This window comes from Pseudophryne corroboree, chromosome 5 (genome assembly GCF_028390025.1).
Source record: "Pseudophryne corroboree isolate aPseCor3 chromosome 5, aPseCor3.hap2, whole genome shotgun sequence".
Taxonomy (NCBI): Eukaryota; Metazoa; Chordata; class Amphibia; order Anura; family Myobatrachidae; genus Pseudophryne; species Pseudophryne corroboree.
The window spans coordinates 265,900,208-265,914,446 of record NC_086448.1 but is presented as its reverse complement, the minus strand read 5'-3'; the positions used below and the strand labels follow the sequence as shown (position 1 = coordinate 265,914,446).

The following is a 14,239-nucleotide window of genomic DNA, read 5'->3' as shown; positions in this document are numbered from 1 at the left end:
CCACTCCCGGAATGAACACTGCTGACAGTGCTATCACATGATCTTCCGCCCAGCGAAGAATCCTTGCAGCTTCTGCCATTGCCCTCCTGCTTCTTGTGCCGCCCTGTCTGTTTACGTGGGCGACTGCCGTGATGTTGTCCAACTGGATCGACACCGGCTGACCCTGAAGCAGGGGTTTTGCCAGGCTTAGAGCATTGTAAATCGCTCTTAGCTCCAGTATATTTATGTGAAGAGACATCTCCAGGCTTGACCACACTCCCTGGAAGTTTCTTCCCTGTGTGACCGCTCCCCAGCCTCTCAGACTGGCATCCGTGGTCACCAGGACCCAGTCCTGTATGCCGAATCTGCGGCCCTCTAACAGATGAGCACTCTGCAACCACCACAGAAGAGACACCCTTGTCCGTGGAGACAAAGTTATCCGCTGATGCATCTGCAGATGCGATCCGGACCATTTGTCCAGCAGATCCCACTGAAAAGTTTGTGCGTGGAATCTGCCGAATGGAATCGCTTCGTAAGAAGCCACCATTTTTCCCAGGACTCTTGTGCATTGATGCACAGATACTTTTCCTGGTTTTAGGAGGTTCCTGACAAGTTCGGATAACTCCCTGGCTTTCTCCTCCGGAAGAAACACCTTTTTCTGAACCGTGTCCAGAATCATTCCCAGGAACAGCAGACGTGCCGTCGGGGTCAATTGAGATTTTGGAAAATTCAGAATCCACCCGTGCTGTTGCAGCACTACTTGGGTTAGTGCTACTACGTCCCCCAGCTGTTCTCTGGACCTTGCCCTTATCAGGAGATCGTCCAAGTAAGGGATAATTAATACGCCTTTTCTTCGCAGAAGAAACATCATTTCGGCCATTACCTTGGTAAAGACCCGAGGTGCCGTGGACAATCCAAACGGCAGCGTCTGAAACTGATAATGACAGTTTTGCACCACGAACCTGAGGTACCCTTGATGTGAAGGGCAAATTGGGACATGCAGGTAAGCATCCTTGATGTCCAGGGACACCATAAAGTCCCCTTCTTCCAGATTCGCTATCACTGCTCTGAGTGACTCCATCTTGAACTTGAATTTTTGTATGTACAGGTTCAAAGATTTCAGATTTAGAATAGGTCTTACCGAGCCGTCCGGCTTCGGTACCACAAATAGTGTGGAATAATACCCCTTTCCCTGTTGTAGGAGGGGTACCTTGACTATCACCTGCTGAGAATACAGCTTGTGAATGGCTTCCAATACCGTCGCCCTGTCTGAGGGAGACGTTGGCAGAGCAGACTTTAGGAACCGGCGAGGGGGAGACTTCTCGAATTCCAACCTGTAACCCTGAGATACTACCTGCAGGATCCAGGGGTCCACCTGTGAGTGAGCCCACTGTGCGCTGAAATTCTTGAGTCGACCCCCCACCGCCCCTGAGTCCGCTTGTAAAGCCCCAACGTCATGCTGAGGGCTTTGCAGAAGCCGGGGAGGGCTTCTGCTCCTGGGAGGGAGGCTGCTTGGTGCACTCTCTTACCCTTTCCTTTGCCTCGGGGCAGATATGACTGTCCTTTTGCCCGCTTGTTCTTATAGGAACGAAAGGACTGCGGCTGAAAAGACGGTGTCTTTTTCTGTTGGGAGGGGACCTGAGGTAAAAAGGTGGATTTACCGGCTATTGCCGTGGCCACCAAATCTGATAGACCGACCCCAAATAATTCCTCCCCTTTATACGGCAATACTTCCATATGCCGTTTGGAATCCGCATCACCTGACCACTGTCGCGTCCATAAACTTCTTCTGGCAGATATGGACATCGCACTTACTCTCGATGCCAGAGTGCAAATATCCCTCTGAGCATCTCGCATATAAAGAAAAGCATCCTTTAATTGCTCTATAGTCAATAAAATACTGTCCCTATCCAGGGTATCAATATTTTCAGTCAGGGAATCCGACCAAACCACCCCAGCACTGCACATCCATGCAGAGGCGATGGCTGGTCGCAGTATAACACCAGTATGAGTGTATATACTTTTCAGGGTAGTTTCCAGCCTCCTATCAGCTGGATCCTTGAGGGCGGCCGTTTCAGGAGACGGTAACGCCACTTGTTTTGATAAGCGTGTGAGTGCCTTATCCACCCTAGGGGGTGTTTCCCAGCGCGCCCTAACCTCTGGCGGGAAAGGATATAATGCCAATAACTTCTTTGAAATTAGCAGTTTTCTATCGGGGTTAACCCACGCTTCATCACACACTTCATTCAATTCCTCTGATTCAGGAAAAACTACAGGAAGTTTTTTCAGACCCCACATAATACCCCTTTTTGTGGTACTTGCAGTATCAGAGATATGCAAAGCCTCCTTCATTGCCGTGATCATATAACGTGTGGCCCTACTGGAAAATACGTTTGTTTCTTCACCGTCGACACTAGATTCGGTGTCCGTGTCTGGGTCTGTGTCGACCGACTGAGGTAAAGGGCGTTTTACAGCCCCTGACGGTGTCTGAGACGCCTGGACAGGTACTAACTGGTTTGCCGGCCGTCTCATGTCGTCAACTGATTTTTGTAACGTGCTGACATTATCACGTAATTCCATAAACAAAGCCATCCATTCCGGTGTCGACTCCCTAGGGGGTGACATCACCATTACCGGCAATTGCTCCGCCTCCACACCAACATCGTCCTCATACATGTCGACACACACGTACCGACACACAGCAGACACACAGGGAATGCTCTTATCGAAGACAGGACCCCACTAGCCCTTTGGGGAGACAGAGGGAGAGTTTGCCAGCACACACCCAAGCGCTATAAATATATAGGAACAACCCTACAGAAGTGTTGTTTCCTTTATAGCAGCTTAATATATCAATATCGCCAAAAAAGTGCCCCCCCTCTCTGTTTTTTTTACCCTGTTTCTGTAGTGCAGTGCAGGGGAGAGTCCTGGGAGCCTTCCTCGCAGCGGAGCTGTGCAGGAAAATGGCGCTGTGTGCTGAGGAGATAGGCCCCGCCCCCTATTTCGGCGGGCTCTTCTCCCGGTGTTTGTGAGACCTGGCAGGGGTTAAATACATCCATATAGCCCCAGGGGCTATATGTGATGTATTTTTAGCCAGAACAAGGTATTATCATTGCTGCCCAGGGCGCCCCCCCCCAGCGCCCTGCACCCTCAGTGACCGCTGGTGTGAAGTGTGCGGACAACAATGGCGCACAGCTGCAGTGCTGTGCGCTACCTCATGAAGACTGAAAAGTCTTCTGCCGCCGGTTTCTGGACCTCTTCACTTTTCGGCATCTGCAAGGGGGTCGGCGGCGCGGCTCCGGGACCGGACTCCATGGCTGGGCCTGTGTTCGATCCCTCTGGAGCTAATGGTGTCCAGTAGCCTAAGAAGCCAATCCATCCTGCACGCAGGTGAGTTCACTTCTTCTCCCCTAAGTCCCTCGTTGCAGTGAGCCTGTTGCCAGCAGGACTCACTGAAAATAAAAAAACCTAATAACTTTTTCTAAGCAGCTCTTTAGGAGAGCCACCTAGATTGCACCCTGCTCGGACGGGCACAAAAACCTAACTGAGGCTTGGAGGAGGGTCATAGGGGGAGGAGCCAGTGCACACCACCTAGTCCTAAAGCTTTTATTTTTGTGCCCTGTCTCCTGCGGAGCCGCTAATCCCCATGGTCCTGACGGAGTCCCAGCATCCACTAGGACGTCAGAGAAAAATAAAATAATGCAAACCATCTGGTTTTACCTCTTCAAATTTCTACATGCACCATGCTACTCCGTATCAGATACGGCACCAACAATAAGCAGTAAGTGTGTACTACAAGTGTTGGTCCCATAAGAAGAAAAAAAAAAAAATTAATATCCAAGACAAGTAATGCTATCTCATTATCAGTGTAAGGGACGGTTTCTGATTGGCTGTCTGCTAATAACTACCTTGGTTCTCCAGACATGGAAACACTTTGCACTGGGTACTCCTCGGGAGTGGTCAGTCAATTCAACAGTATTATTTGTCTTTGCCATTTAGAGTACATTCTTACAATTTAATTATGTTTGACCAAGACAATTAGTAAACGAGTAGTAGTCTGTCATGTGGTCTGAGTAACCACTGCTTAATAAATGGGATGAGATGTAGACCTTCTAGGTCTATAAATCAGGACTGCTGTTTTAGGTTTGACACCTATGCTTTGCTGTATAGTTTGGCCTTTAATACAATGCATTCTTTACCAATGACACATAAATCTGCCAAAAGTCAGCACTTTATTAAACCTTCCCCAATGCCTTTAATATAAATGACAATATGTTCACACTCACTTCGCTGCACACAGCTTTGCTATTTATCTACACAGGGAAACACTAGACCATTTCTTATATATGAATTATTGCCTCAGAGCAGAGCAGTGGTGAAACTCAAGACATCCAAAGAGCAGACTTGTTTACTCAGAGAATTCTACTGCAGTGTTGCTCAAACTCAGTCCTTGTGGAACACTATCAGTGTGTGTTTTCAAGGAACCCATAGAAATAATTAGTACCACCTGTGCCTGTATGGTGTTATTCAGTTTACACGCCTATGTTCCAGCTAGATGATCTGGAAAACATGCACTGTTAGGTGTCTATGAGGACCGGGTTTGTGAAACACTGTTCTACAGCATAACGAAACAAATGCCACAGGCCAAACAAATAAGGTCAAACTACTTTCCAAATGGGCACAAATACATAATTTCTACAGGTAAACAAAAATACCAGACAAGCGTATGCTCTCTTAGTATCAACTCATGTATCGGTGATTCGATCTCCTCACAAATTAATGGCAGTGTCAGAATGAAGACAGCTTAGGTTACGGCAGTAATGGTTAGCATTACTACCTCACAACACTGAGGTCATAGGTTCAATTCCCGCCATGGCCTTATCTGTGCAGAAAGTGTATATTATCCCCGTGTTTGCAGGAGTTCCCTCACACAATCCAAAAATATACTTGTAGAATTGGCTCCCACCAACAATTAACCCTAGTGTGCAAGTGTATGTACATAGGCAGACTAGATAGGTCACGTGGTTCTGATCTGCCATCAAATTCTATGTTAAATATACATGCACCCTGTGTTTACATCTTTTACCCCACTACAGAGTGTATTCAATTCTTGTTGGAAACTGCCGTCTCGATGGAAAGACGTCAGTTTCCGACTTTTTGGGGTCGGAAGGGATTCCAACCTATTCTATTCAATGATGGCTTAATTTTTCCGACAAGCACGCGGATCGGCGTCTGTATTGTCAGAAACGCGGCCAAATCGGACAGGTTTTAGCCCTGTTTCCAGCAATGTCAATCCGACTTTAAAAAAACGTTGGGTTGGCATTGTCGGGAACGGCCCACCCTCATATATTCAAACTGTTACACAGTACTATAGTGCATACGCCGTAATGAGAAAACGATGTTTTCAGCAGAAATTTAAACACAATCTGAATATAGCCACAAAGGCCAGTGGAATCTGAGGCATGAAACGAAAATAAAAGCTGCACATACTATTTAACTTTTTTGCCTAATGTTTCTAATATTCCGAACCTAATGGAAATTTCAGATAAGTGATGGTACATTCACATCGGCTTCCACTGGCACATGGTCCTGAGCAGCTGCCAGTTTACATTGGCCCTTGGGAGAAAAAGCAACCTCAAAATTAAAAATTAGTGAGCGTTTTCACCTCGTCTGTATGGTGTACACGGTCCTTTAGGGCTTTGGGGCGTCGTTCTGGGTACTTTCAGACGCCTACCTAAAATATCAGTGGCAAAAAAGCATAACGGGAAAGAAAGTGTGTAGAAAAACATAGAAATGGTTAAAGAAGGAGCAGTCACATTTTTTTTTAGGAGGTCAATTGTACCCAAAAATAATTGTAAATAATGAAATCTATTTTCATACATACACTGTCCAAAGGATAAAAAAAAAAAAAAATTTGAATGTTTACAGGTACTAAAGATTTTGCAATTCTGCCACTTCAAAAACCAGACAAGCACAGTCACACCTTACATGATAGATCCACTAGAACTGCATGCAGATACTGAATGTAAGGTCAAACCATTGTGACATTCATATAAGCACCTATTGGTAAAAAGATGCTGTTGATTAGTTCAATCCGCGCATTTCTCAGTAAAGTCAAGTAGCATAAATATCATCTGTGGTCTAGTGATAAAAATGGTTAATAACCCTGCAAGTAGCAGTCTCTAAATTGCAAAAAGTCACAGCAAATTCTAAGTGCGCAAGAAAGCAACAGAATTTTCCACTTCTGTGCAAACCTTCCTCAGATATAAGATAAAAGACTTTGTACCCATTGCTAATAGTATGTCGGAAAACGAGCACTGAAACATCTCTATATAAAATCAGGGAATGGGACAGACAGAACTCTCTTGAACACCTATTTGGCAAAGTCAACCAGTACTACTACGAAAGCAAAGCAATGGGTAAAGATAGTTCCATTCTACCAAAGCTTAGCGACGAACACAAGTAAAAAGGATGAAAACACTAGAAACCACCAAAAACAGCTCTCTACATTTCACTTGGTAAAGATATTTCAAATAATCTATTATTAGGCTGTCTAGTAAATAAACAGTCTAACAATTCCAAGATGACAAGACTGTAAAAAATAAATAAATAAATAAAAGAAAGTTACAGATACTGTAACAAAAACAACAGAATAGGCATCATGAACTTACCAAAGGGCTCAATGAATTGGTAAAGCTTTTCTCCAATGGCGATAGCTTCCATGTGCTGACGCAGGTAATACAAGATGACGGCTTGGTTATAGTAAAGCATGCTATTCTCCACATCATCCAAGCTGTCCATCTCATCAACCGCTGAATGAACCTAAAAACATTTAAGAGAGTTTGCTGGTCACCGAACATTTGTAAACTTTTCTGTATATAGCTTGGCAAAACACAACATCTGACAACGTTTACATCCCTATGGCAGGGTGAGGTAATGTGCCATAAACGATGGGGACTGAGAAAAACTAAACAATTAAAAATCCTGCATAATAACCAAAATTAATAGTATATATTACACAATACAAAGGGGATGATTCAATTCTTCACATGTCAGCAATTTGGTCTAATTAAATGAAATTGCAGGTAAATGTCATCTCCGCAAGTTTTTGCAATTCCAAACTCTCAGACAACTGTAAGAGCAAAATTGTGTTTTTTTTCTCGTACCCCCGATGAGAGAAAAAGATAGAAGAATTACTTATATATTGGACAACGCACAATATTCTCTTCCTTCAAGACATTGCCCCTCTTTCCTCATTCCCATCCTTTGAAAAATAGGATTTTGGTACTTACCAGGTAAATCCTTTTCTTTGAATCCATAGGGGGCACTGGAGTACTCTTGGGATATGGACGGCTTACACCGGAAGAAGGCACTGAATAAATTAATTTTTGAGACTACTCCTCCCCTCCATATCCTCGAGCACTTCAGTGTTTTTTACTGAGCCGAACAGGATCGATAGAGAGATTGACCAAAGGAGAATTACATATAATCTCACGGACAACAATAAAGTTGACACAAAACGTAACAGACAACTAAACAGTTGACACCATAACTGATTAACCCTTGTTAAATTTAAACCAGTCGTGAAAGTGTGTTACCATAAGAACCACTGAACTTCCTAAAACAGGTAAACTGCTCTGGGTGGGCGTCCAGTGCCCCCTATGGATTCAAAGAAAAGGTTTTACCTGGTAAGTACCAAAATCCTATTTTCTTTATCATCCACTAGGGGTCACTGGAGTACTCTTGGGATGTACCAAAGTTTCCTCCGTGGTGGGAGAGCTGTTTGGCACTTGTAACACTAAACGGCCAAAGCTAGATGCTGATGCCGCGAAAGTATCAAACTTGTAAAAGCGCACAAACGTGTGCACTGAAGACCAAGTAGCCGCACGGCAAAGCTGTGTCGTAGAAGCCCCACGACTCGCTGCCCATGACGTTCCCACAGAACGTGTGGAATGAGCTGTTACTGAAGTAGGTGGCTGTAACCTAGCATAAAGGTAAACCTGACGTATGGTCAGTTTGATCCATCTGGATAAGGTTTGCTTAGAGGCTGGCCTTCAAAGTAATCGGACTGTAAGAAATCTAAAACCAGATTCAAGTCCCATGGTGCTGTAGGTGGAATGAAAGGAGGCTGTATCCTCTTTACACCCTGTAAAAACGTATATGTATTGACGGCAACGAGGCCAATTTCCTTTGAAAGAAAATTGACAATGCAGATACCTGCACCTTTAGTGTGGAAAGACGTAGTCCTCCATCTAACCCCATCTGTAAAAATAACAAAAGACGGGATAAATTAAAAGATGATGTCGGAAATTTCCGAGCTTCACACCAACTTATATAAGTACGCCAGATTCTGTAATAATGAGCTGCCGTAACCGGCTTCCTAGCTCGTACCATGGTTGGTATAACAGACTCAGGAATGCCCTCTCTTCTTAAGATGGCCTTTTCAACAGCCACCCCGTCAAACGCAGCCGCGCTAAATCGGGGTAAAGGAACGGACCCTGTTGTAACAGGTCCGGACGTAGTGGGAGTGGCCACGGATCGTCTGCGAGTAACCCGAGGAGATCCGAGAACCAAGCCCTCCGAGGCCAATGAGGCGCTATTAGTATGACTGTGACGGACCCTCTCTTGATCCGTTTTAGCAACAGCGGGAGCAGCGGAAACGGTGGAAACAGATACACAAGGCTGTACGGCCACGTGGCTGTGAGAGCATCCACCGCCACTGCCCCTGGATCTCTTGTTCTGGACACATATCGTGACACCTGATGATTGTGGCGGGATGCCATCAGATCCACCTGAGGGTACCCCCACTTCTGGATCAACATCTGAAATACTTCTGGATTTAATGCCCACTCTCCTGGATGAAAATCCCGACGACTGAGAAAATCTGCCTCCCAGTTGTCCACTCCCGGAATGAACACTGCCGACAATATCACCTGGTGATATTCGGCCCATCTGAGGATCCGAGCTACTTCCCGCATTGCCATGCGGCTTCTCGTTCCTCCTTGTTTGTTTATGTATGCGACTGCCGTCGCATTGTCTGACTGCACCTGAACAGTCTGAAAACGAAACATGTACACTGCTGGTCTTAGAGCATTGTAAATCGCCCTGAGTTCCAGAACATTTATGGATAGCGATCTTTCGTGATTTGCCCAGAGGCCCTGGAGCCGATGACTCTGAACTACAGCTCCCCAACCTCTGAGACTTGCGTCTGTTGTCAGAATTATCCAATTCACGACGCCGAATCGTCTCCCTGCAGATAGATTGTGTATTTTTAACCACCAGAGAAGAGACACCCTGACTTGTGGCGACAATCTCACCCTGTGGTGCAACTGCAGATGTGATCCCGACCATTGCGCTAACACCTCCAGTTGAAACGGACGTGAGTGAAACCTTCCGAACTGAAGTGCTTCGAAAGCCGCCACCATTGTGCCTAAAAGGAGAATGCACAAATGTACTGAGACTGTGCGTGGCTTGAGCACTAATTGCACCAGATGACGAATGACCTGTGCTTTCTGTTGTGGCAGGTAAACCTTTTGTTTTACTGTATCGAGAATCATCCCTAGGAATTGAAGTCGCTGACACGGAATTAGATGTGATTTCTTTAAACTGACTATCCAACCGTGCTGAACTAGTACATTGTACGTTAGCAAAGCATGCTGGAGAAGCAATTGTTGAGACGGAGCCTTTATGAGTAGATCGTCCAAATACGGAACAATTATTACCCCTAGGGACCTGAGATGAGCTATCATCACGGACATTACCTTGGTGAATACCCGAGGCGCTGATGAGAGGCCAAACGGGAGAGCCTGAAACTGGTAATGGTCTCGCCTTATCGCAAACCTTAAGAAACTCTGGTGAGGTGGCCAAATCGGAATGTGTAAGTACGCATCCTTGAGATCCAGTGCAATCATGAATTCCTGCGGCTCTAACCCTGCAATTACTGACCTGAGAGATTCCATCTTGAATCTGTGGTAAGTGACGTAATGATTGAGACCTTTTAGGTTCAATATTGGCCTGACTGAGCCATCTGGTTTTGGTACCAGAAACAGACTGGAATAATAACCCTGCCCCTGTTCCTGCACGGGGACCGGAATTACAACTGCAGCATTCAGCAGAGACTGAATGGCAACCTGCAGAACTGCTTTCTTGTCGTCCGACACAGGCAGTCCTGTCGTGAAAAATCTTCCTGTCGGAAGATAATCGAACTCTATTTTGTAACCCTCTAATACTAACTTGCGGATCCACCCATCTGTGGACGTCTGCAGCCACGCCCCCTGAAAGCTCTGAAGGCGTGCTCCCACAATTGGAGATCCGAGATGGGCTGGGAGCCCGTCATGCCACTGGTTTGTTAGTGGTCTTAGTGTCTTGACGACGTGCATTGGATTGTCGAGCACTACGTCCCCGACCTCTTCTACCAGGCGTGACTGCTCCTGTGCCCTGCCCACGAAAGGGCTGAGTTCTAAAGGATTTGAACGCCGGACCAGAATATTTCCGTTTAGGTATAGTTGTAGGCGATGGAAGAAACACAGACTTTCCTCCAGTAGCCTCAGAAATCCATTTGTCCAATTCAGGACCGAAAAGCTTCTCGCCATCATAAGGCAATGCCTCTATACCTTTTTTAACCTCCGTCTCCGCCTGCCAAGAACGCAGCCAAAGTGCTCGTCGTACTATGACTAGCGATGAGGACAGGCGAGAAGTAAGCTGACAGACGTCAGTAGAAGCTGTACATAGATATTCAGCAGCTTCCCAGATTTGATCCGCGAGAAGTATAAGATGGTCATCTTGCAGAGCCGACTTGAGCTCTTTTATCCATACCATTAAAGCTTTAGTAACCCAAATGCCAACCAACCCAGGTCTCAGCAGCACTCCAGCTGCTGTATACATGGACCTTAGCATAGCCTCTATTTTACGATCTGCAGGGTCTTTAAGCGTAGTAGCAGTTGGTACTGGTATGGTTAACTTCCTTGTAAGTTTGGATACGGATGAATCCACCAATGGTGGGTTCTCCCAAGTAGCTGTCATGGACTCTGGAAACGGGTAACTCGATTTAAATCTACGAGGAATAGAAAACCGTTTATCCGGATTTTTCCGTGATTCCAGTAACATTTTATTAAGAGATTCCGAAATAGGGAAACACATCGGAGATCTCTGTCGTTTAGTAAAAACTACCTCATCATTCGTCAGGGGCTCCTCAGTTTCCGTAAACTCCAGCGACTGACGTACTGCTCTGATGAGATTGTCAATACCTGGGCTGTCAAAATCGTCACTATCTGACTGTTGCCCTATTTCGCCCTCCTCATACTCCTGTTCGGTGAGGTCTAGTATCCCAGAGACTGGAGAATTATTAGGAAAAGGAAATTTAAATTTTCCACTCAAGGTGGGCCTCTGACCAGATTGAGACTCTGGTAACTCAAATGGTCTCATTTTAAACTCAGATCTTGCCGCCTCTCTTTCTTCACGAGAGGCGGCCAGCTCTGATTGTAAACCAACTAATACATCTGCAAGTAAAGCCCATGGAGGGTCCAGAGATGGTGGTTTTACTTCTGAAATCGTATTTATGGCTGTATTAACAACACATGCTGTACATGTGGTGGATCCATCAGGCAACACACTCTTACAGACATGACATGAAAAATGTTTCTTAGATTTTGCTGGTGTCTTACTCATTATAAAAGACAGACAATACAAACTACACACAGACAGACTGCACGACTCAGTAATAACACCAAAGTTCCTGGTATATATCAGGCAAGTGCAGTGCCTGCCAGCAATAAGAAAACTGACCCCAAAATTCCCCTAGTACCACTCTTAGCCGAGATGTAATAAAGGAAACCTGGAACAGACAGGAGAACATTAACATATTAAGCATGCCAAATACTGCCAATGTCTCCCCCCCCCCCCCACTCCCACGACCTCCGTGTACAGCACCGGGTCGGGGCCTGTGGAAGTCTGCATAGGGCCGTGTGAGCGGCCTGTACCTGTAGGCCCAGGCAGCGGGAACTCCTCGGCTGCTGCGGGCGGATAGCGGAAGCAGCGAGCGTGCTGCATAGAGCCCTGGAGCGGCCTATGCACACGCGCTCCCGCCCGCCACACACATTTTGCGGAGTGTCTGTGTAGCCAGGCAGCGCTGCTTCGGCGCCGGGGAGCAGCGGTCTGGTATTTAAGATGCTGGGAGCGGAGAGTGAGAGCGCGCCGCATGGAGCCGTGACGCAGCCCATGCATACGCGCTCCGGGCAGCGGTGAGTACCCAATACAATCCCCAACAGTGGAGCGGCAGCAAGAGCTGACCGCCCCTAACATACCTGGACCGTGACCAAAGTCTATGACGGGGCTTCTCATCCAAGCTCCGTCCAGCTTTTTGCAGGCAGCCTGCAGGTGGAGTGAGGGAGCTCTTTACAGAGAGGTCCGACACTCACGGCTGTTCTCAGCCGCTTCCACTGTCCCTGACCCACGCCTGTTAGAAGGGGGGAAAGGACGTGGAAATCCTTGAAAAGAAGAAAAACTTAGGAACTAAAAAAAAAATTCCAATACTTCGTGGACGAGCTCCACTATGCCTTCTAACTGTGTCGAGCACAGAAAAAACACTGAAGTGCTCGAAGATATGGAGGGGAGGAGTAGTCTCAAAAATTAATTTATTCAGTGCCTTCTTCCGGTGGAAGCCGTCCATATCCCAAGAGTACTCCAGTGACCGCTAGTGGATGATAAAGAAATTTACAATCCCGCTACTCCCTTCCTCACTCGGTATTTTACCAATTTTTACAAATTAGACACTTCTACGGAACACTCCCTAAACCCACCAACCCCATCATAGCTACCCCTCTGGAAATATGGTGTTGCGGCTCTCGCTTAACGAAGGGACTCCTTTCACGCATATACCGAGTGTCACACAATATCCCCCCCAAGGAGAGTCACGAGTTGGCATGGGAGAGGGAGGTGGGAGAGACCCTAACCGTAGAGGAATGGGAGGATATTAGACAGGAAATTACCAAAAGCTCTATCTCAGTTCGTATAGCCGAAAACTCATAAATTGTATTATCGCTGGTACCTGGTCCTTACTAGATTACATTCTATTTATCCAACGTGCTCGGACGAGTGCTGGAGATTATGTGGTTGCAAGGGGACCTTGTTGCATGTTTGGTGGTCTTGTCCAACAATTCGCCAATATTGGAGACAAATTCATAAATTGGTTCTAGAAGTTACTAGAGATGAGCGGGTTCGGTTTCTCTGAATCCGAACCCGCCCGAACTTCATGTTTTTTTACACGGGTCCGAGCGACTCGGATCTTCCCGCCTTGCTCGGTTAACCCGAGCGCGCCCGAACGTCATCATCACGCTGTCGGATTCTCGCGAGACTCGGATTCTATATAAGGAGCCGCGCGTCGCGGCCATTTTCACACGTGCATTGAGATTGCTAGGGAGAGGACGTGGCTGGCGTCCTCTCCGTTTAGAAATTAAAATAGATAGGAGAGTGAGAGTGAGACACTTCATTTACTTACTGGAGCTTAGGAGGAGTTATACTAGTGACTGATGACCAGTGACCTGACCCACCAGTGCAGTTTTATAATTTATTATTATTTAATAATCCGTTCTGTTCTTGTTCTCTGCCTGAAAAAAACGATACACAGTGACTCAGTCACATACCATATCTGTGCTCAGCCCAGTGTGCTGCATCATCTATGTATAATATCTGACTGTGCTCACACAGCTTAATTGTGGGGGAGACTGGGGAGCAGTTATAGGTTATAGCAGGAGCCAGGAGTACATATTAAACAGTGCACACTTTTGCTGCCAGAGTGCCACTGCCAGTGTGACTGACCACTGACCACTGTGACCAGTGACCTGACCACACTGACCACCAGTATAGTATATTGTGATTGTCTGCCTGAAAAAGTACACTCGTCGTGTGACTTGTGTGGTGTTTTTTTATTCTATAAAAATTAAAAAACTCATTCTGCTACCAGACAGTGTCCAGCAGGTCCCTCATTATATAATATATACCTGTCCGGCTGCAGTAGTGATATATATATATTTTTTATATCATTATCATCCAGTCTATACTAGCAGCAGACACAGTACGGTAGTTCACGGCTGTAGCTACCTCTGTGTCGGCACTCGGCAGTCCATCCATAATTGTATACCACCTACCCGTGGTTTTTTTTTTCTTTCTTCTTTATACATACTACATCTCATTATCATCCAGTCTATATTAGCAGCAGACACAGTACAGTACGGTAGTCCACGGCTGTAGCTACCTCTGTGTC

At 46.1% G+C, this 14,239-nt stretch overlaps 1 protein-coding gene across 5 annotated transcripts in view; it reads right to left on the bottom strand.

The window, feature by feature from the left end:
• The window catches only part of CNOT10 (CCR4-NOT transcription complex subunit 10), a 292,315-nt gene that overhangs the window by 265,546 nt on the left and 12,530 nt on the right, over positions 1–14,239 (bottom strand). For 4 of the 5 annotated variants that reach the window (XM_063922301.1, XM_063922302.1, XM_063922300.1 and 1 more), the window contains exons 5-6: positions 6,651–6,801; positions 5,645–5,713 (exon numbers count right to left, since the gene is read on the bottom strand). In XM_063922301.1, coding sequence (XP_063778371.1) covers positions 5,645–5,713; positions 6,651–6,801 — 220 coding nt within the window. The remainder of the gene's footprint in view (positions 1–5,644; positions 5,714–6,650; positions 6,802–14,239) is intronic. The other variant, XM_063922303.1, reaches the window with a different exon arrangement.